Source organism: Aptenodytes patagonicus, chromosome 3 (assembly GCF_965638725.1).
Source record: "Aptenodytes patagonicus chromosome 3, bAptPat1.pri.cur, whole genome shotgun sequence".
Taxonomy (NCBI): domain Eukaryota; kingdom Metazoa; phylum Chordata; class Aves; order Sphenisciformes; family Spheniscidae; genus Aptenodytes; species Aptenodytes patagonicus.
This window is the reverse complement of record NC_134951.1, coordinates 17,443,081-17,462,822: the sequence shown is the minus strand read 5'-3', so window position 1 is coordinate 17,462,822 and position 19,742 is coordinate 17,443,081. Positions and strand designations below refer to the sequence as shown.

At 40.1% G+C, this 19,742-nt stretch overlaps 1 protein-coding gene and 1 long non-coding RNA gene across 2 annotated transcripts in view; both read right to left on the bottom strand.

Annotated features, from left to right (window-relative positions):
• Positions 1-14,158, bottom strand: part of NOL10 (nucleolar protein 10) — a 54,868-nt gene extending 40,710 nt beyond the window's left edge. The window contains exons 1-11 of the mRNA XM_076332782.1: positions 14,065-14,158; positions 13,496-13,541; positions 12,599-12,697; positions 11,756-11,833; positions 9,882-9,919; positions 5,462-5,598; positions 4,669-4,734; positions 3,401-3,461; positions 2,796-2,881; positions 2,356-2,434; positions 971-1,120 (exon numbers count right to left, since the gene is read on the bottom strand). Of these exons, the coding sequence (XP_076188897.1) occupies positions 971-1,120; positions 2,356-2,434; positions 2,796-2,881; positions 3,401-3,461; positions 4,669-4,734; positions 5,462-5,598; positions 9,882-9,919; positions 11,756-11,833; positions 12,599-12,697; positions 13,496-13,541; positions 14,065-14,130 (906 nt within the window). The 5' untranslated portion in view covers positions 14,131-14,158. The remainder of the gene's footprint in view (positions 1-970; positions 1,121-2,355; positions 2,435-2,795; positions 2,882-3,400; positions 3,462-4,668; positions 4,735-5,461; positions 5,599-9,881; positions 9,920-11,755; positions 11,834-12,598; positions 12,698-13,495; positions 13,542-14,064) is intronic.
• A 2,208-nt stretch (positions 14,159-16,366) lies between these two features.
• Positions 16,367-19,585, bottom strand: LOC143157782 (uncharacterized). The gene is made up of 3 exons (XR_012994846.1): positions 19,517-19,585; positions 17,931-18,018; positions 16,367-17,340 (listed from the first exon to the last, which is right to left on the bottom strand). It is a non-coding gene; the product is annotated as an uncharacterized LOC143157782 (long non-coding RNA).
• Between the last annotated feature and the right edge of the window lie 157 nt (positions 19,586-19,742).

The window sequence follows — 19,742 nt, the reverse complement described above, 5'->3', positions numbered from 1 at the left end:
AATAAAAAGTAACTGCAGAGGAGCTTACAAAAAACTGCTTGCGATCACAGAAAAAATAAAAGAGGCTGTTGAAAGTTCATGAAGCAGCACAACAATAGAGAAATGACTGCCTGAAATAGTCAGAGAAAAGTGCCTCTAAACTACTGTAACTGCTCTTGATATGTTTCATTATAAAACTAGAAAAGCATAGATGGAGCATGTTTTTTAGAAGGAATACAATGAATGAAGATAGCCCCTCAAACGGAACCAAGCTACTACCATAGTAGTATTACTATGAATCTATGGGGTAGCATATTTTGTGCAAGCTGCATTGACAGAAAGATAAGAAAAAGAACAGCATCATATAATGAAAGAAAGTCTTAAGAAACTTAGAGATTTCAACTTCACTTAGAGGTGCAAAAGGCAGGGATAGAGATGCTGCCTGTTGCAACACAAGTCGTTAATACAGCACAGTACACATTGTTATTTGGATCTAGACATAGTATCTGTTTCAATATCCAAATAAGTTTCTGTGAAAATAAGCAGTACCTGATTTTAATAGGTCATAAACTAACTGATCTACCTTTGAAGTTAGCCCTTCTTTGAGCAGGGAATTGGAATGACCATGTTTCCTCTGATGAAGGCACATAACTGGATGTGTTCAAACACACTGCGAGAAATACACAAACCAGGGCAACGGCTAGGATACTACTTTTTATGTTTAAATCCTTCTACTGAAAGAAGCATCTTAGGCAGACACGTACAAACAGCTAAAAAAATACCTAAGACTATACCTTTATACCTGACAGGCTGCTGAATACCTTCCCAGATGTTGGTTTATTTAGTCAGACAGGACAAAATGCTATGTAAATTAGGACACATTAAAGACCCAACTTCCTACACTGAATTTCAGCTTTATTATTCAAGCTGCATGGAAAAACAAAAAATAAAAATAAAAAAAATCTGAATGCAGCAACATAAAAACACTTACCGTATCTTTGTTCCACATTTTTATGATTCGAGAATCTGCAGAGATAATTAAATCCAACTGACGCTGAAACTGAATTGACTTAATAGGCAGGCCATAGTGGTGATCTTTGACTATTAATGGATTACTAGACCGGAGATCATATAATAAAACCTTGAAGAATAAGAGACAGATTGAACTTACAATATTGTAAGATCAAGAGGAAGTCACTCACACCAGATCTTCACTAAAGATTTAACTAAACTTAAGATTTTTTACTTAAATACGTGGACAGGATTTACGTAAAAGAAGTAATTTTAAATTCTGAAAACAGATTATTAAGTGAGCCCAGTTTATTCTGACAATATATTTTAACCTCAATTTTTCTAGACTGAAGCATTCTCAGAGCAAATTTACGAACTCACCATCTTTCTAAGGTCTTTTTAATTTCTATTGAAAAAATGAACCGTTTTCAAGGCTCTTAGTGTTTCTTAATTACTAATAATTCACTTTCAGATTCTTGTGCTGTTCTTACAAGATTTAAATTTTCAGACTCCCTCCCACGTTCAGTGAGTATCACTTTCACTCAGTGAAACACCACAGAATGTAATTTTTTATTTTAAGGAAAGTAGAGAGTACAGGCCCTGTCTTCCAGAAACCTGCATTTTTATCTCCGAAGTTTCCTATGGAACTTGAGAAGGACCTTAAATCTTTCACACGCAAAGTGTGTATGTTAATAATTTTTGGGAAAAAAATATTATCGGTTTGTTTAATAAAAAAATATAATCTCCAATAAAACTTGCCTGACATGTATACTAACATGATCACAAATACAACTCTTACATACGTATCTGCTCTTGAACAAGCTACAGTTTTGGAAATCCACCAAAATACTGATGAAGGCAGAAAAAAAATCCCCATACTCCACTTTACAAATATGACGGTAACAACGAATAAATGAATCTAAATGATCCCTCATAGAAAGATAAGACAGTAAAAACAATAGTTGAAAGACAATCACTTCTGCTTCGTTAGCCACCATCAAGATAAGGGACAGCATATATGTTGCATTGAGATGGTACTGACAGAGTCTCAAAAAGCAGCAACTTCCCCACATACTTGCCCCTTAAGTCATAAGAAAACTGCAGAATTTGAAGTTATATCGTATGTAGGTTGTGATGATTTTAAGTGGTCCCTACAGTATTCTGAAGAGCAAGACCATTTGACAAAATTAATTTGCAGTTTAAGAATTATTATTACTACTCTATACATGTAATTTATGCTCTTATAAATACTTCTATTAATATATATTTACATTACAATAAGTGCACTCTATGTATGATGGACCTGGACTGGCAATTGCAAGAACAGGATCTCCTAAGAACTACTGTAGATTAAGTTAAGTCTACCTGCCCAGTAGATGTTCCAACAGCCATATTCAAAGCCCCATCAAATTTCAGTGCTGAAATGGATGGTAAACCATCTATCCTGCAAAGCACAATGCTTATAGTCAGACATTCTTTCAATAAAGGCTGCAAATAATTTTTTCAATGTTAAAAATAGCTAAGATAATTAATGTAAATTAATTTACAGATATCACTCAAATACTACTTCAAAAAGCTGTATTGCTTACATTCACAACTTGTGGTAGTATACAAAATTAGCCACTACTACTCAGACCAATAACTAAGAGACTCCTCTATGACTAAGAAAACCCTTTATTCACATTAGCAATGAGAAGAGAAGACCATGGGCAGGCCACTTTAATGCAAAGTGGGATTTGTTTCTAAAAGCAAAACTTCTGAAAAAAACCAAAAGAACACACTTTGAAAAGGTAGCCTTTACTCACTCTGTGTCTGCTGTCACACTGCTTAAAGCACAGTCCAACAGCCCAACTCGATTTCTAGTTCTAGGATCCCAGCATTCCACTTTACCCTAAAAAGTTTAGAAAATATGTTTCAAGCTTATGCAACATGTCTGGTATTCTGAAAATGTTTAAATAAAATTATGAATTAATTCATCTGTTAGTAATTAATCAAATTTCCTAGGTTGACATGAGTTGTTCTAATAATGGCATACAAGCTCCACACATTTCATTTATATTTTTTAGAAGTGTGATCTGAATGAAAATCATTAACACTAAATTTCTGAAGATTAATAGGGTACACATACTAGCTAATTTCTCCAGATGGCTATACTGTAAAGCAACATAATATTATTTTCTCTCCCATCTGCAAAATCCCAAGCATCTCAGCAACCAAGGTAGCTCAGAAATTATATCTGCGCTATGCTCTAAAAAGTCATCTTGTTTAACAGTTCTATACTTAACATAGCAAATGAGATCAAATTAATTAATTAGGTTCCTGTCATGATTTCTTCTTATCCTCATGCAAACTAATATAAAAAAGAAACAAACACTACTGCCCATTTTATAAAAGGAATGCAAACATTTACCTCAGCTGTCCCCATAGCAAACAAGAAGTGTACAGGATTAATGTCACAGACATTACTCTCTCTAAAATAGAAAAAGGAGCAAGTTTAATGACCTCAGAATAATTTAGCACATGAACAACTATAAATATTTCTGTAATCACGTACACTATTGCTCAGCCTGGAAAAGCAAAAGGTGGAGGGAGGGACAGATGGCCACCTAATAGCAGCTTCCCATACTTAACAGGAGCTTACAAAGAATTTGGAGCCATCAGAGACAGTGCTGATTACCTGAAACAGGTAAGGTTCCAACTAGATGCAAGAATAATATTTTTATGCCATGCAGATAATTAAGCACTGGAACAGGTTGCCCACAGAGGCTGTGGAATTTCCATCCTTGGGGTTTTCAAGGCCCCCTGGGAAAATTCATCTGAATTCAGTGAGACCATGCCTTGAGCCGGAGGCTGGGCTCTGAGGTTCTTTCCAATCTGAATGATTCCGTGTTTCTCTGCCTATACCCACCACCTACCACCAAGCCTTTCCTTATCGCTCTGCTCCACTATATTCTTCAACAACTCAGTTATGTCAAAAGGTGTTCCTGATTACTTATGTTCTGAAGCTTACATCTCCAACGTATTCTGATGAATGGCCTGTCTTCCTTTCCCTCCCCCAAGTATCCTGTTTCTCAACAGGGCACCCAGGAGCCCTGTATTTCTCCAACAATTCTTCCAAAGTACAAATACTGCTCTTTACACCACTCATCCTGGCACGTTCCAGCTTCTTCCATTCAAAGCCCTCCACCTCTAGTTCTAGAATGCATCCAATTCCCCTACCCTCACAACCTTCTCACAACTTAAGTCTCATCTCCCTAATTCAGATTTTACACAAGACCCTTAGCATTCCTGCTCCAGGATTTTCCTGGGGTCTTTTTTGCTACTGCTCAGTTTCTGTAATAATGCCTGTCCAAATATTCCTTCGTCCATTAAACTATCCTACCCACTGAGCAGCAGCTGTTGCCCACCAACTAGCCACTTTATCTATATTTATATAGATAATAGTTTATATTAAGCAATTTTAAAATATCCACGAAAGAAAACTCAATTAAAACACAAAAACTAGAACAAAGAATTACAGAACATAAAATGAGGCTCAGACTCGGCATATGTTCCTTTTCAACGCTACAACGCGTTTGGGCAGTATTCAGATACAGTACCGATGGTGAGCATGCTAGTAGTTTGCTTCCACCTGGTGGCAAGAAGGCAGACAGACGTCATGCATTACAGATAACTTACGAAGCGTCAGTTTGCAGGGAGTTGAGAAACCTTCCTTGTTCCAGATTTAGCCTGTATACTTCAGAACTACAAAGAAAAATCCAAAATTACTCCTTTCTCTTAGAATACTAAGTTAGGAGGAGTTATAAAGATTCTTGCTGACAGCCTAATTTTACCAAATACACAATTTTCAGACTTCACATTCTAAAACATATCTGTCCTTCAGCATTAAAAATACAGAGAAAAATATGCACGTTCACCAAAGATATTTATTACACTGCAATATCCTACCAATTACTCTTTTTCCAGGGAAGAGGCATTAATTCCTTTCTTAATATCTTTTAATTTCCTATGACTTACGTTACGTCTTGAATTGCTACTTATTTTGTTTGAAACCCCGAAGACCTCATTTTATTTTTACTATGTCTTCTCACAAACTCAATTATTTTATGTGATTTGACTCACACTTCAACAGCAACAAAACACCAACCAGGACAGAAAAAGTTATTTAATATTCCTTACTTAGATGCTAATCACTTTTTAAAACAGTACACTGAATTGCAATTTTTATAACAAATTTGCAAATACATGATGCACCTGGCTTAAGAATCAAAGAAAAAAAGTCTTAGTACAGGAAACTGAATGAATCTTAGTCTTCCTGCATTTTCCACTCTTCACAAACTGTCTCCATTATTAATTTGGAAGGAATTTCCACTTCTTCTAATTTTTAACTTTTCTGGTATTTTAATATTAATTTTATTCTTGGAAAACATTGCTAACAAAAGTGAAACAAAATAATCCACTTAATCAATACCTTGCTCCTACAAAATACAGGTCACACGATGGATAGTGATAAGAGAAATCTCTACCAAATTTTGGTATTCTTGTCCTGTAGTAATGGCCGTGTTGCGAATGAAACTCCACAAATCTGTCACACTGCAAGAAGACAATCTGAAAATAAAATAGAAAGAACTGAAACATACAGAAGCAGACAACAACCTCCTCAACTTGTCTTACGGCACAAACTCCATTGATTTTTTTCAAGCTCACACAGGTTTATCACAACCCATTTAAACCATTTCTACTAAAATGATAGACTCTACTAGTGCCTCATCATTCTCACTAGCCACAGCAAAGCGCTTTATTAATAAAGATTAAATGAATATTCACAAGAGTGTACGCGATATCCTGAAAGTGACTCTGCAACCAGAAGCAGTATAGTCATCTCGGTGTTACGCTGCACCAAAATTAACATCTGTACTTCTTTCAGACACCAGAGTTAATAATAATTTCTTCCAGGTACAATGCCACGCAGACACCAATATGTTCATAGGCACTAAGCACGTGTACTATACATCCTGATGCACGGCAGCGTTCCAATAAATGACACCAATGACCTTTGTGCATTTTTTTTGTTGTTTGCCAACTGAGTAAGCACATTGTTTCTTTCTGAAACTTAGACAAACATCTCAGTCCTGGAAGAGCCCACAGGGAGGCATTACTAGGAGGCTAGATCTATACTGGTAAATAAAATAAGCCAGAACCTGCCCCTATAGTCCTGATGGCAAGTTAACATGGTACAACTCATATCCATGTGAAGGAATTCTTCCCACTCCAACAGAGACAGTATCATCCACACAATCCGTTACACTCATGCTGTACCTCAAACCGTGCCCAGGCACTGTGTGATAGAGTTGGCCTGGCCCAAACTCATGCCACGATGCATGCAAACAATTAAATTATATGGATAATCACAGGCTAACTCTTGACTCTGAGCCTCACCCCTATTTAGCTTACATTAGAAAAGTGTTAGTTTAGTTTATAATATGTATAGTCCATGCATCTTCTAAAAGTAGTAGATAATGAAGATTTTAAATTTCCTGCTGCTGGACTACATTGTTAGCAATGCAAATAAGGATGAGAAGATCAGGAAAGGCGAGGTACAAAAGTTATTTTGAATCGTTCATCTTTATTTATGTATCTGTATATTCTTCCCGTACAAGGCATGGAGAAAATACTAACCTGGGCTAGTACTTCGTGCCTCTATTTATCATTAAGTCCCTCCTTACTTATGCTTTTTCTGGTATCAGAAACCCTAGTGTTTCAACTTTTATTCATGGACTCGCTCATCTTGGTCCAAGACCAAGTGGAGTATCATCTTTCGGAAGCGTAGCTACCATTTCATACGAGATTACAGATGCAGCTGCACAGTTGATGTTATACAATGATGTTTTTCATATACATCCCAATCAATCCTTTGTGTGCCTAATGCCTTTATGCTTTCAACTGGAGGTTTACAACAAGCAAAGCTCTTTACTTATTTATTTGAAACAATGCCCAGATCAAATCTTTTCTCTATCATCATTGCTAAAGAAGAAATGTCTGCATCTTCATGCAGTACAGAAGCTAAATAAACTATGAGAAGAACAAAAAAATAAACTGTATTTCATTTGAAAATATCACTATCACGTTCTCTTACTTCACTACCAGTAAGCCATCAAAAACCTGTTACTAGGAAGAGAGAAGATGCAGTTTGCTTTCAATGAGAAAAGTGAATTTTCTTCTCACCCACCCGACCTCCAAAAAGATTGTAAAAAGTTTTTGGTAGTTGCCAAATGCAACCAAATATTCTGGTAATGATTGCCTTACCTCTAATAATTTTCTATTTTAAGATAAATTTCTACAACATTGGACTTGAAGATATTTGTGTCCTCTTTCATTAGCAGTGGATACAGCCTCGTGATTTACAGTGAGTTGGTGAGGGGTCTGGAGAACAAGTCTTCTGAGGAGCGGCTGAGGGAACTGGGGTTGTTTAGCCTGGAGAAAAGGAGGCTGAGGGGAGACCTCATCGCTCTCTACAACTACCTGAAAGGAGGTTGTAGTGAGGTGGGTGTCAGTCTCTTCTCCCAAGTAACAAGCGATAGGACGAGAGGAAACGGCCTCAAGTTGCGCCAGGGGAGGTTTGGATTGGATGTAAGGAAAAATGTCTTTACTGAAAGAGTGGTGAAACATTGGAAGAGGCTGCCCAGGGAAGTGGTGGAGTCACCATCCCTGGAGGTATTTAAAAGACGAGTAGATGAGGCGCTTAGGGACATGGTTTAGTGGGCACAGTGGTGTTGGGTCGACGGTTGGACTCGATGATCTTAGAGGTCTTTTCCAACCTCAATGATTCTATGATTCTATGTTTGTCTTTCCTTCATGCTAAATTAATTTCGGTCACTACAATCTCAGGGTAGCAAAAGCATAGCGACCAGTGTGTGGCAAAAATACTAAGCGGAAATACGCGTCTTTTTGCAAAAGGCTGTGGAAAAAAAGATACCACTCTCTCCTAAGTCTGAAACTTAGTCCAAGTCTAAAACTTTTCAGTCTAAAACTTAGGAGAGCACAGAAGTGTTACTGGCCTTATGGATACCAGTATGAATGCAAGCCAACAGCATTGCACTGTGAAAATGCAAATAAGCCTCAAAAGGCGATCTTACGAGGACAGTGGGAACAGACAGACAAGAAGCTATTTTCCCTGCACTACTAAAGCATGAGGCAGTGTCTCTACTGTTGGGCCACCCAATTCAAGAGGGATGTTGGGAGCATCAAGAGGGCTACCAAGACAGACAAGGGGCAGAACACAAAACGTACCAAGAAAGGTTGGAAGAATCTTAGCTTGTTTAGTCAGGCAAAGAGCACCGTGTAGGACAACCTAACAGCGGCCAGCAACTGAAGTGCAGTTACAAAAGTGACAAGAGTCAAACTTTTTGCAGTAGCAACAGTGAAAATTTCAGATTTTCCTGGGCAGGAAGGAAAAATTCCTTATGACGAGGTAGTGCACCATTGCAACAATTTATTCAGTGAATCTGTGGAACCTCCACGTTTGCAGTTTTTGACAGTCCTCTTCAAGCATTAGAAGACGCCTGGAGGTCCCCTTCCAATCAATATTTTTATGATTCTAAGCATTTCAAGTGTAATTTCTCAAATATTGTTCCCTCTTTCTAACATGTTCAAAACATTATGACAGCTACCTGAAATTAGTTTTCCTTCTAATGATTTGGTAAGTTTTAGGAAAAGAAAATTGAAAATAAGGTTGTATTAAGTTGTGAAAGTAGGGCTTCACTCTGAAATATAGTACCAGTTTCAGCTGAAAACACACACAAGCCTTACTGTTCGTAACCAGTCAGAAACATATTTGGCAACACAATGTGTTCCTCAGTCTCCCAAATAACTGTTTCATCTGTACAACCAGAAACATTCTCCCACAGACAGACAAGTGGGAGGCTACTGTACTGTATCAGTCACCTTCTTCTGCTACTTGAATTAACACACATTCTTGGAAATCTCACAGGGGAAAAATTTTGAAAAGACTAAAGCTAGAAGGCTAGATGATAATGTCTCTGACAAAATAGAAATATTTATTAAAACAAACCTGTACAGGAAATGCTAAGGTTTCTTCTCAGAAAAAAAAGTATTAAAATAAACACCTAACTTAAAAAAAAAAAGGCTTGTCCTAATGAAATCAGCAAAATTATATGCTTAAATTTTGTATTTAATTTGGAACGTAACACCTTGATGAATCAGCAAAGCAAAGTTTACAGAAAGAGGTAACATCTTTTATGACACCAATTGCTGCAGCTGGAGAAAACAGATGAGCTTTCAAGCACATAAACACTTTTCTAGGTGTTAAACAGAATTAGAAGTGGTAACTGTATTGGGCCTGAAAAAGGGCTGATGGTCCTAAGAACTCAACTGTTTCTTCCAGGTACAGCACTTTGTGGGGGGGGGGGAAGACATTACTTCCCTCCACAATTTTTGCCTCATTCATACGCTTATAATGATCATGGCTACAACAGCGCTGGCAAATCAGGCTATTATCTATAGCTATCCCACCTCTCAAAAATGGTTTATCTGTGTATCACTCATCACAAGGGATTTTGACTGAATGTTATCCTAGAAAAAATAACTAATGCCATTCTCACATTATTGTTTGTAGGGTAGATCGTTATTTGAAGTTTTTCTCTAGTACAGACAAAATACTTTAAAAGTGATAAGGCAAATTATAATACAAAGAGACAAAGAAAACAAACAACATTTTGAAAGTACAAAAAATGTTTATCCTGTTTGCTTTTCTAAAAAAACTTTTCTGTTCCAAAAGTTGTGTTGATTGACTGCCTTTACTATATATGAAAATGCATTAATATACATATTAAACAATTTTTTCATTTATACATTGAAAACATTAAACATACCTTTGAGTAATCATCTGATAAAATCTCAAACGTAACCACTAGAGGAGAGAGCAAGAGAATTTTAAGTCAAGTAAGTAAGCAAACCTATTTGCAAACATTGGCATAAATCCTGGAAACATTTACACTCATGCTAACCTTTAGTCATATAAGTATTCCCCACAGGTGTCAATGCATAATGCAGGCATTGTGATAAAATCTTTAATTATGTAACTTTATTTGCAAAATAGTAAGTAGTTTTCTAAAACTTTAGAAACATATGAAGAATCTTGTAATCTTTTTATCATTCTTGTATACTTGACACGTTCCTCAACACAATGCTCAACCATGTATTTTTATTGGCTCGGGGAAAGTCTAATCAAATGGTTTTCAGTAAGTGTGTGGTCCATGGACCTTTGGTAATCCGTCAAAGATGATAAAAAATGACACGAGTTCGGATATGCTACACACAAACCTGCACACAGGATCTTTTTAAGGGGTCGGCACTTCCACAGAAAAAGTTTTAAGGCTCAAAAAAAAAAAAATCACAAATTTGAAAGCTACTATCCATGCTGAACACTGCAACGTATTGAACTTTGCCTAGTTTTAAATGAGCTGGGTTGGGTACATTAGGGAGTAGCTGCTTCAGCTAATTTGGTTCCATTTAAATGAGGTAGCTCATTACCTGAAGTGACTCTATGCTACATTTCAAATTAAACATACTTTTGCAGTCTAGTAAGATGCCAGTTCAAAAAAATTTACTTTAAGCTCTAATTACCAGCAAGCATTTACTATTACAATGGCTCCTACTCTTCTAAAGCGGCTCTCACTCCTGCCATACCCTCCTCCCCCCAGCCCCTCTGAACCCCTACCACCTCCCCTCTTACTATGTCATAGCACTGTCCCTTCACCCTACGTGACACCTTGTAGTCCTGAGGCACAGGGTAAAGAAACACTACCATGCTCTAGTCCCCTTTTCCTGACCTAATTCAGTAGTTCTCAATTTTTATTTTTCACATCACTTTCACACACATCACAGTTAGACCAGTTTCATTCTTCTGCAATGATTTAGGACTTCTGCCACTCTACGCTTATTCCCTCACTGCTTTGGTCACCTCCGTATCCCAGTTTTCAGCCATCAGTCTTCTAACAAAAAACAAACCAAAATAAAAAAACCCACACACCGTTCCCCAAATCTATGCACCCTAAAACTCAGAACCACAGCAGCTCTGACCTCCTCTCCTAGTCTAACTGCCCACAGATTCTCCCTTCCCCATTGTCTAGATGGCTCCTTGCTTTCCTCACCATAGTTGTTCTCACTCCAAATTAGTAGCAAACAAGGTGTAATTAGGGCCTTGGCCATGCTACCGTCTATCCCTAAGTATCTTGCTTCCAAGAAAACAACCAAACCAACCAAACAAAACCACTCTCAGGGAATTCTCTTTACCCTATAACTCACCTACTGAGCTTGGACTCCAATGGGAAAACAGCAAAAACTCATTTCAGTAATGACGGTGCAACCACAGTGCGCTCTCCCACCTTACTGCTTCACAGAAGAGGAAAGAAGGGAGAACTGACCGCTACCCAGCCATTGTACCCACACAGCGTTCCCCAAACAGAGCGCAGCCTTCAGCCACATTCACCCTCTGAGCCCTGCGCTTACTGGCTCAAGGTAAATCTTACATTCCTCACACCGCTCCAAGAGAGGAAAGAACTTTGAAGGAGGAGGAAAAGGGAAAAATACAGAGGCAAAGACTAGGTGATGTTTTACTCTAGATTCTTGTGTTCCCCCAAAGTACATTCTGTCCCCTCAGCACAGGGAGGGAAATTTCTACTTGAGTCCAACCTGAATTATGTATGAAAGATACCTTGTACTAACAGCCATAGCTTATACTAACCTTCAGAATCTAAGCATCTTTCAAATTTCTGGGATAACTGATAGGTATCAAAACAGCGGATCCTTGGCTTATAAGTTCCTGAAAGAACAATTTGATCTTTAATAAAAAAATTAAACAAAAAGATAACATTAAAGCATTTTTTTTTTAAATATAATGGCTTGCATATACAGGCTTTACTGCATTTCAACCATAAGTATTCTGATCTTACCAAAGTCTCTGTGACTGAAAAAACATGCCTTTTAGTAACATAACCTTATGGCCTGGTTTTTGTCTTTGGTGCCTGAAAGCACCCTACTTGTATGTAGGTTCTTCTGATTACCAGATACATCATACAGAATTGAATACCTTCCAGTAAGTCTGAAAGACCAAGTCTCCTTATGCTATTAATGCCTACTAAAGTATTCAAGTTTGGATCCTGCTTTGACAGTTACAAAATGTGGCATTATCCTCCATCCTTTGAAACAATACTCAAACAATGATGCTCAGAAGTTATTTAAGGCAAATTTATGTACACACAATGAAAATAATTAAGAACTTAGTTTTTAATTGTATTATAAACCCCCAGTGGCAGGGGGATTGGACTAGATGATCTTCAAAGGTCCCTTCCAACCCAAACCATTCTATGACTCTGAGAACATCTGTATTCTAAAAAGAAGTGTTTCACAATACCACTACCAAGACAGCCACTCTATCGCATCTTAAGAGTAAGCTTCCAAAACTCTGTTCAATGCTACATTTAAAAATGAACCCTTATCAATTCTACCTGAAATACTAAGTCATTCTGCAATCAAGATTTTCTAGCACTTTTGGCCTCTGCTACAGAGAGGCACTTTGTTAACTCACCAACTGCCATAATATACTGTCCATCTCTCGATACCTTAATCTTTGTGCTAACTGTGGGCATTTCAAAGTCTTGAATAAGTTCAATTCTTCTACGGATATCTATAAAGAAATAAAAGAAAATAAAATAATTTTTTAAAGGTAGCACTATTGTATCAGCCCAAAAAACTGTAACAGTTTCTTATGGAAGCACGTTGAGTCAGTTGAATATAGGGAATATCTTTTAAGATCTTTTAAAATATAAAGATCTTTTAAGTATAATTAACGCATGTTATAAGCAGATTAATACAGTCTGTTAATGCTGAGATACAGGCTACCTCCATGCAAAATAAATGCCTATTCTGAGGGGGTAACTATGTAACAAATTATTATATAATGTAATAGCAAATATTTATCACACATTTTACACAACTAAGATGTTGTATAATATATTCCATCCTCCTGTTAATTCTACGCATGTTTGGTTGGTAGAGGTTTTTATACAAACATTCTTATGGTATGTAAATAGCCATATTTTATTTTGGATTACAAGTTCAGGCTAAAATTATGATGTTCCTGCACTCTAACATGAGCATAATACACACAGAGGAGTTTATAGTTGGACTTTACCCTAAGCTATACATGGAATTCATCCATCACGTTTCTGTGCAACCTACAACCCCAATATTTAATGCCTGAAATTTGAAGCAATATTGGTAATATTCTATTTATATAAAGCTGTGTAGGAAATTGAAGTATGGCCTTCTAACCATAACTCTTTATAGGTTTAATTTTGTAGTTTTTAAAATATGAGCTATGCGTAACTTCCTTGTATCAGTTAGTAAAGTGTCTCCCTCTGGGCTCGCATGTTGTATATGTGCAGCCGAGTACTACCGAGGGCCCTGCGACGGGAAAACTCACCCACATCTTTCTTCTGTAAAGCTCTTTTCTTCCTGTCTGAAAGCCACTGTAAGAAAATATATAAATCAGTCTTGAGCTTGTTACACATAAAGGAACAAGAGAATTGCTTAAAGCTTATCCAATTTGAAAGTGTAAGAAATTTAGGCCATTGATTCTTTTTCTCTTGGTTATTTTAAAGTTTCCACTGGTAAGTTTAACTATTCCACGTCAAGAAAACTTAAAAGAGTAGTGTTTTTTAAGGGTCTGTGGAGTAACACACCTGCAGTTAGAGGTGCACGCATTCAGACTGCCTTTTTAGTTTAAAAAATACTTCTCGCTGCTTTTCGCTAACGATCCCCACCCTCAACACAAGCGCACAGAGAGAAGGGGCAGCTCGGCGAGCCGCTCTGGCCCGGGCTGGAGCTCAGGCCCAAGGCGTACAACGCGCCTTTAAAGCCTTCCGCCGCAGGAACCGGCGAGAGGCCCCCCCGGGCCGGGGGCCCGGCGACCCGCCTGCGGGAGAGGCCGGGCTGGGCCGGCAGCGCGACCCCTCGCCCCGCTCGGCGGCACTCCCGCCGCCGCTCCCTCACCTCCGGGAGGCTCCTGCCGGCGCTGAGGCTGTAGATCTTCACCTCGTTGAGGCTTGAAACCTGCATGGCCGCGGCCCTGCCCGCCTCTTCCCGGGCGGAGGGGAAGCGGAAGGCGGCTCGCTTCCGCTCCGCGGCTGCTTCCACCCGGCGGCAGCAGGGCGCCGGCGGCCGGCGGGAGGGCAGCCGGGCCGGGCGGGCTAGGCGGCCGGGCCGGGCCGGGCCGCGCTCCGCTCGTACGCGGGGGCTGGGGGCAGCCCGGGTGAGCGGCGGCTCTCGCCCCCTCCTTCTCACAGGGAAGGAAGCAAATCCGTGAGAAAGCAAGCTTTGCCAGCGCCGCTGCTCCTAGCGAAACAGCTTAGCTGCTACCCGTTTCCCCAGGCGTTCATCTCTATCGTTCAAAAAGCGCCTGTGCAAGAGGCTGCCAGGCGTTGAAATTTGTGCAGGCGGGGGGTAACGGGGGCGGCCGTGTGCGCCGCACAGCCTGCCGCTCTCCTTGCTGGGCGAGACCCCATCTTGTAACGGCCAAACGCCCGGCAGGCGGTGGAGCCGTTCCGGGCAGCCTTACGGTGACATCGGGAAGGCGGGGGTTGCTGTTCCAGGCTTGGTGGAGGAGGTTAATTTTCTCACCCTACAGCAAACCCGTGTCCCTTATCTATGGAAAACAGTGGATCCAGGATTTGGTTGATCAGAACCTTGCCAGCAAATGTAAAAAGACACGTTTTCATTGCTTCGTAGCATCACCGTTTAAACAAGTACGGACATGCAAAAGTCAGACCGTTACTAATTTAAGTTACAAGAGCAACGACAAGGATCCTCGAGAAACAATGAAAACCAAATACTTAACACAACAATATGTAAGTCCAGTACAAGATGCAAACTGAAGCCGTTTCAAATAAGTCTTACGTATGGTATTCACTGGATGATGTATTTCAACAATGATGATACCAATATCATGACTAGAAAGGACTCTATTCTAGTTCATATTAGAGGGCATTATAGCCGAGATTCATGGGAGATTAACACACCTAAATATAGTGTCTACGTGGGTGCTAGACGTTTAAGCTCCCCTTTCAGAGAGCTAAGGCTTCACTTGCTTGAATGTAGGTTGTCTGGTGGCATTTGAAATGCTGTATGTTATCCAGGACACCTAGTGGGGCTGACACAAGACCTATGGAAAACCCACGCCCTTCTGCAGCATGAGCTGGAGGCCAGGCAGGACGTGCAAGGACATCTCAAGTGGCACTAGCTCAGGCAGCTCAATCTCATCCCCAGTAAATGCAGTTAATGAAGCCTGAGGAGCAACGCAGCGCAGTAGCCATGAGGTGTCTTCTTCGGGGTGAGCTCAATCATTTCTAGGTTCCACTGCCTGATTACTTAGACCACCGCTGGCTATTAATAGACATTTAAAGTTGAATTCACTTGTCCGCACGTAGAGGTCTTGTGCTATTCGGGATGCCCTAAGGAATCCCAGGCATCCGCAGGGGGTAGGTTGGTGTGACGCAAGGCGTGCGGAAGACCAGTGTCATCCTGGAAAAGCAGCTGAAGGCCCAACAGGATGCTCCAGGGCACCTCAAAAGGCACTAGGCAGGGTCAGGAGGACTGAACCCACAAAGAATTCCTAGAGGTGTAAAACACTGCAGATTCTTACAGACTGGAGAATTACGTGGCTTTCTTTAAGTGAGACTGCCCCAGGATTCCTGACCCTCTCGTCCATTCTCCAGGTGCATTTAACTGACCACAGTGCAAAACAAGAGGGGTAGAACCCAGAGGTTCTGGCTGCACAGCAGGAAACAGTGTTTTATTTCAAGTTGCTTGAAATTAATTTTTGTTCTTTTCAATCAAATTCATTTCTCAGGCAAAGTTGATAAATCTGAGCCTGGCCAGTCATACATTTTTCTTAGAAAATCAAAGGGGAAAGATCAACTAGAATGTGAACTATTAAAATTTCGGTCCAGATAACTTAAGAGCAGCCAAATCTGCCTGTTACACTTACTACAGAGTTAAAAAAATCAGGATCTGAATGATGCAGGAGAAGCTTTGACAAAGCATTTTGCTTCCTGTGTATAATGAATCTTTGTTGCATCTAGTAATGATATACTTTTAGATTTTCCATTCAAATGAGTATAGATGAGCAGGTAAGTGTACTGACTGCAAATAGGTGTGATATAGGATGCTTTCAACCAAGAGCAAATAATTTTGCTTACTTTTTCTTTCTTTTTCTAGTGTCAGAATTTGCCGTGTGCATTACCTGGTGACAGACATGGTGATGCAGTGTTCTGAAACATTGTGGTTATAAGCAAACTGAATGTTACCTTTGCTGATTTTAATGATAACTAGACAGTGCACCTTCAGTACGTACATGCATATAATTATGTAAAGTACAAGTTTCCAGGTATATTCACATTGAAACAACATTTTACGTTCAGCGTACAAAAGTAAATAGATGCAATTCATGAGGAAGGTTCTGTTGCACTTCACAGTACAGAGAGAGCGAGTAATCAATATTCTTTAACATAATTAAGAAATAGATACACAGCTAAGGCATTATGATAAAGAAGTAGTCTGCGCACTAATCTTAAAAGTACACAGAAAAATGTTTTCATTTAAATAGTATTTTATTATCCATTATCAAGTTATTTAAGAGTTCCTTCACTGAAATATTTTAGACTGTAATTTTAAATACGTTGCTACAATGATAATAAAACACTCGCGGAACTAGGAAACAGGACTTTTAAAGATTCTTTTTAAACAGAGGGGAAAAAAAGGCCACACATTACTGGAAGACTAAACAGGTAATGCACATAATAGATGTATAAATTGTTTTATAGAGATCTACAGCTGTAGATCTACGGGTTGCTGTTTTGCAAGCGTAAAACATAAGCTTTCCCATTAGTATCAATGTCATAATTGTATAGGTAATTAATTTTGGTTATCTGTTAGAGAAATTTGCCTTGGGAGATACTTCAAGTAGGATATTTCAGTGCTCTTAATGACTGTTTGAAGAAGTACTCATGAACAGAGAGAGGCAAAGTCACGGAAAGGTTCATTGCATTGATGGATCAAAGGGAGCAGAAAGACACATGGTGATCACGAGGGAATTAGACAGCTTTGAGATCACATGGCACAACATGCAGTACCAGCCAGGGAAATGGCAGGGGAGACGTGAGCTGTCACAGCTGTGTTACCACCAGCGCATGCCGCACACTCTCCATATCCCATGGCACGTGGTGCTGCATGCTCCTTCCCTCCTCCACATTCACTGCTGCTTCATCCAGCCTAAAAAAATGTATAATGGGGGGAAAAAAAGGTTTAAAAGTCACAGTAAAACCAGAAAATGTGATAATAGAAAACATTCAATAGGACATTGCTTAGGCATTAACATCAAGTTTCCTTGATAATTTTCTATTAAAACAATAAAACAATAAGTTAAGTAGCAAAATATTTTCCATTTCAATAAAAGTAACCAAAGCAAATAATTCTATATGAAAAAATAAGAAACAGAAAAGTGACATTGCTGCAATAAAAACACTTAGGAAGGAAATAACATATATTGTAGAATCTAGAAACCCGACACCCCTGCAGCTTGGATTTTACCTTATTCACTGTAATATCCACGCATACAGAAGCATCCCCAACAGCTAGTGACACTGCTAATGCCACTGCAGCAAGTAACATTTCTCATATGTTAACGCTAGCGTCAACTGACACAATTCTAAATTTAAGAAGCTTATGAGAATGTAACATTTCTAAAATTAATCACGCAAAGCATTTCCATGGCTTGAGACTGCAGCAAGGATCCAGTGAAAACGGCACTTGGTTTGAGATGGGAAAGAACTGCCTTATCTAGGTGATGAGGTTTACTATACCTTTCAGACCACTAGTCTGTGGGTAGAAATATATGATGTACATACTCGAACATCAGCTAATTCTGTTTCCATTATTAAAATGTATAGTCTAAAGAAACAAAAAATGGAAGATTAGACAATAATCACTATTTCTATGAATGCCATCACATGCATCAATATGTTAGGTTTTTGCATAACTTCTGGAAAGTCCTTTGTTGTGCCCCAGGGGGCACCATGATTGAAAAGAACTAGAATAATCACAGTTATGAACACGGAATGTTTAATTAGCCTAGAAAGGAAAAAGAATAAACCAAAACAAGCAAGCAGAAAAACCCCATAGAGTCGTTATTTCAGCTACAAATCTTCTCAGTGTCTTTTTCTGGAGAGCTTGCAGTAGAGACTCTCCTCCTCCACATGTGTTGCTTTTTTATATATCACTAAAAATGTTAGAGAGAAGCAAAGGAAGGTGAATCCCTGGCTAATCTAAAAAGTCTATAAATTTAGAGTCTAAGACCTTGACCTATATGTTAGCTACCTAAAGCACGATTTAGATGTAACAGTCCAAGTCCAAGGCTGTGATTCAGTATGTCTTCCATCAGCTGCTTCAACCTACTGCTGGAGATACTTAAACCCGTTAGGGGTCTTCATCTAAGGTTCTTGGAGATGTCAAGAGCTCTGCTTCTGTGCACGACCAGACCTGCCTGGCCCCCACAACTCAAGCCCTCTCAGTTTAGGACAGATCACGTGGAAAACCAAGCGCATCCTTCTGTTTAATTTCTTGTGGGGCTTCATTTACATTTGATATACAGAAACATGAGCAAAAAATGCACTGCCTTTTGAAGAAAATAAAACAGCAGTAATAGGAGAAATTGCCCAAGTGCTGTATGATAGTATAGTGATTAGACTATGAAAATGAGAACTGGATGCACCATGTACTCTCTACGAGGGGGTTAAATTCCCACTTGCAGAGATGCCACTCAAAGGCAGGTGCTGGAAGTGTTCAGGCTCTTGTTTCCTTCAGAGCATGTCTGGTTCAGAAGGGTATGCAGAACGTTACTCCATACGAGCTACGAAACACTCCCAATATCTTAAGCAAACTTAAGGCAACGTAAGGCAAACTCAAGACTTAGTAAGGACTAAAAGCCACAGCTCTATTCTGCCAAGGAAGAAGCATCACCAGGGGAGGAAGCATCGCTACCTTGCAGACTCCTGCACCGCTTGAGTATTTGTTAAATAAAGCACCCAGGGAAGTCCCAGAAACAAGAGTTTCCTAAAAGTGTCTTTAATTATTCCAAAACCTTCAGACTTGCTAAAGGCAGTCAGTATGTAATGAAAACAAATGGCCTCTGCATTATTTTTGCGAGTTTAACAGACAGCAAACAGATGAAAAGCTGCAAGAGTTGGAGCTGTTACCGGCTTTTAAGGGGTTGTCTCATCGCGTGCAACAACCCTCCCCGCTCCGAGAGGGAGCCTCTACCCCCTCGCACCCACCCGCGCCTCCTCGCCGTGGACTCAGCGGCCGCTCGCCCGCCGCTGCCTGGCCTGGCCTGGCCTGGCCTGGCCTCCCCCCGCCCCGCTCGGCCCCGACCCTGCCCCGGCCGCCTCACCGAGCATGTCCGCGACCGCCCCGCCGGGAGCCGCCGTCGCCGGGCTGGCGGCAGCCGAGCGCCGCGGGGAGGGAGAGGCAGCTCGCGCAGGTGGGGCAGCGGGCGGGGCCCCCGCCGGCAGCATCCCCCCCCGGCAGCTTCCCCCCCCCCCCCGCCGCCCCGTTCGCAGAGCTCGGGCTGCGCAGCCCGGCGCCTACCGAGGAGTGGGGCAGCGCCCGCGCCTCCG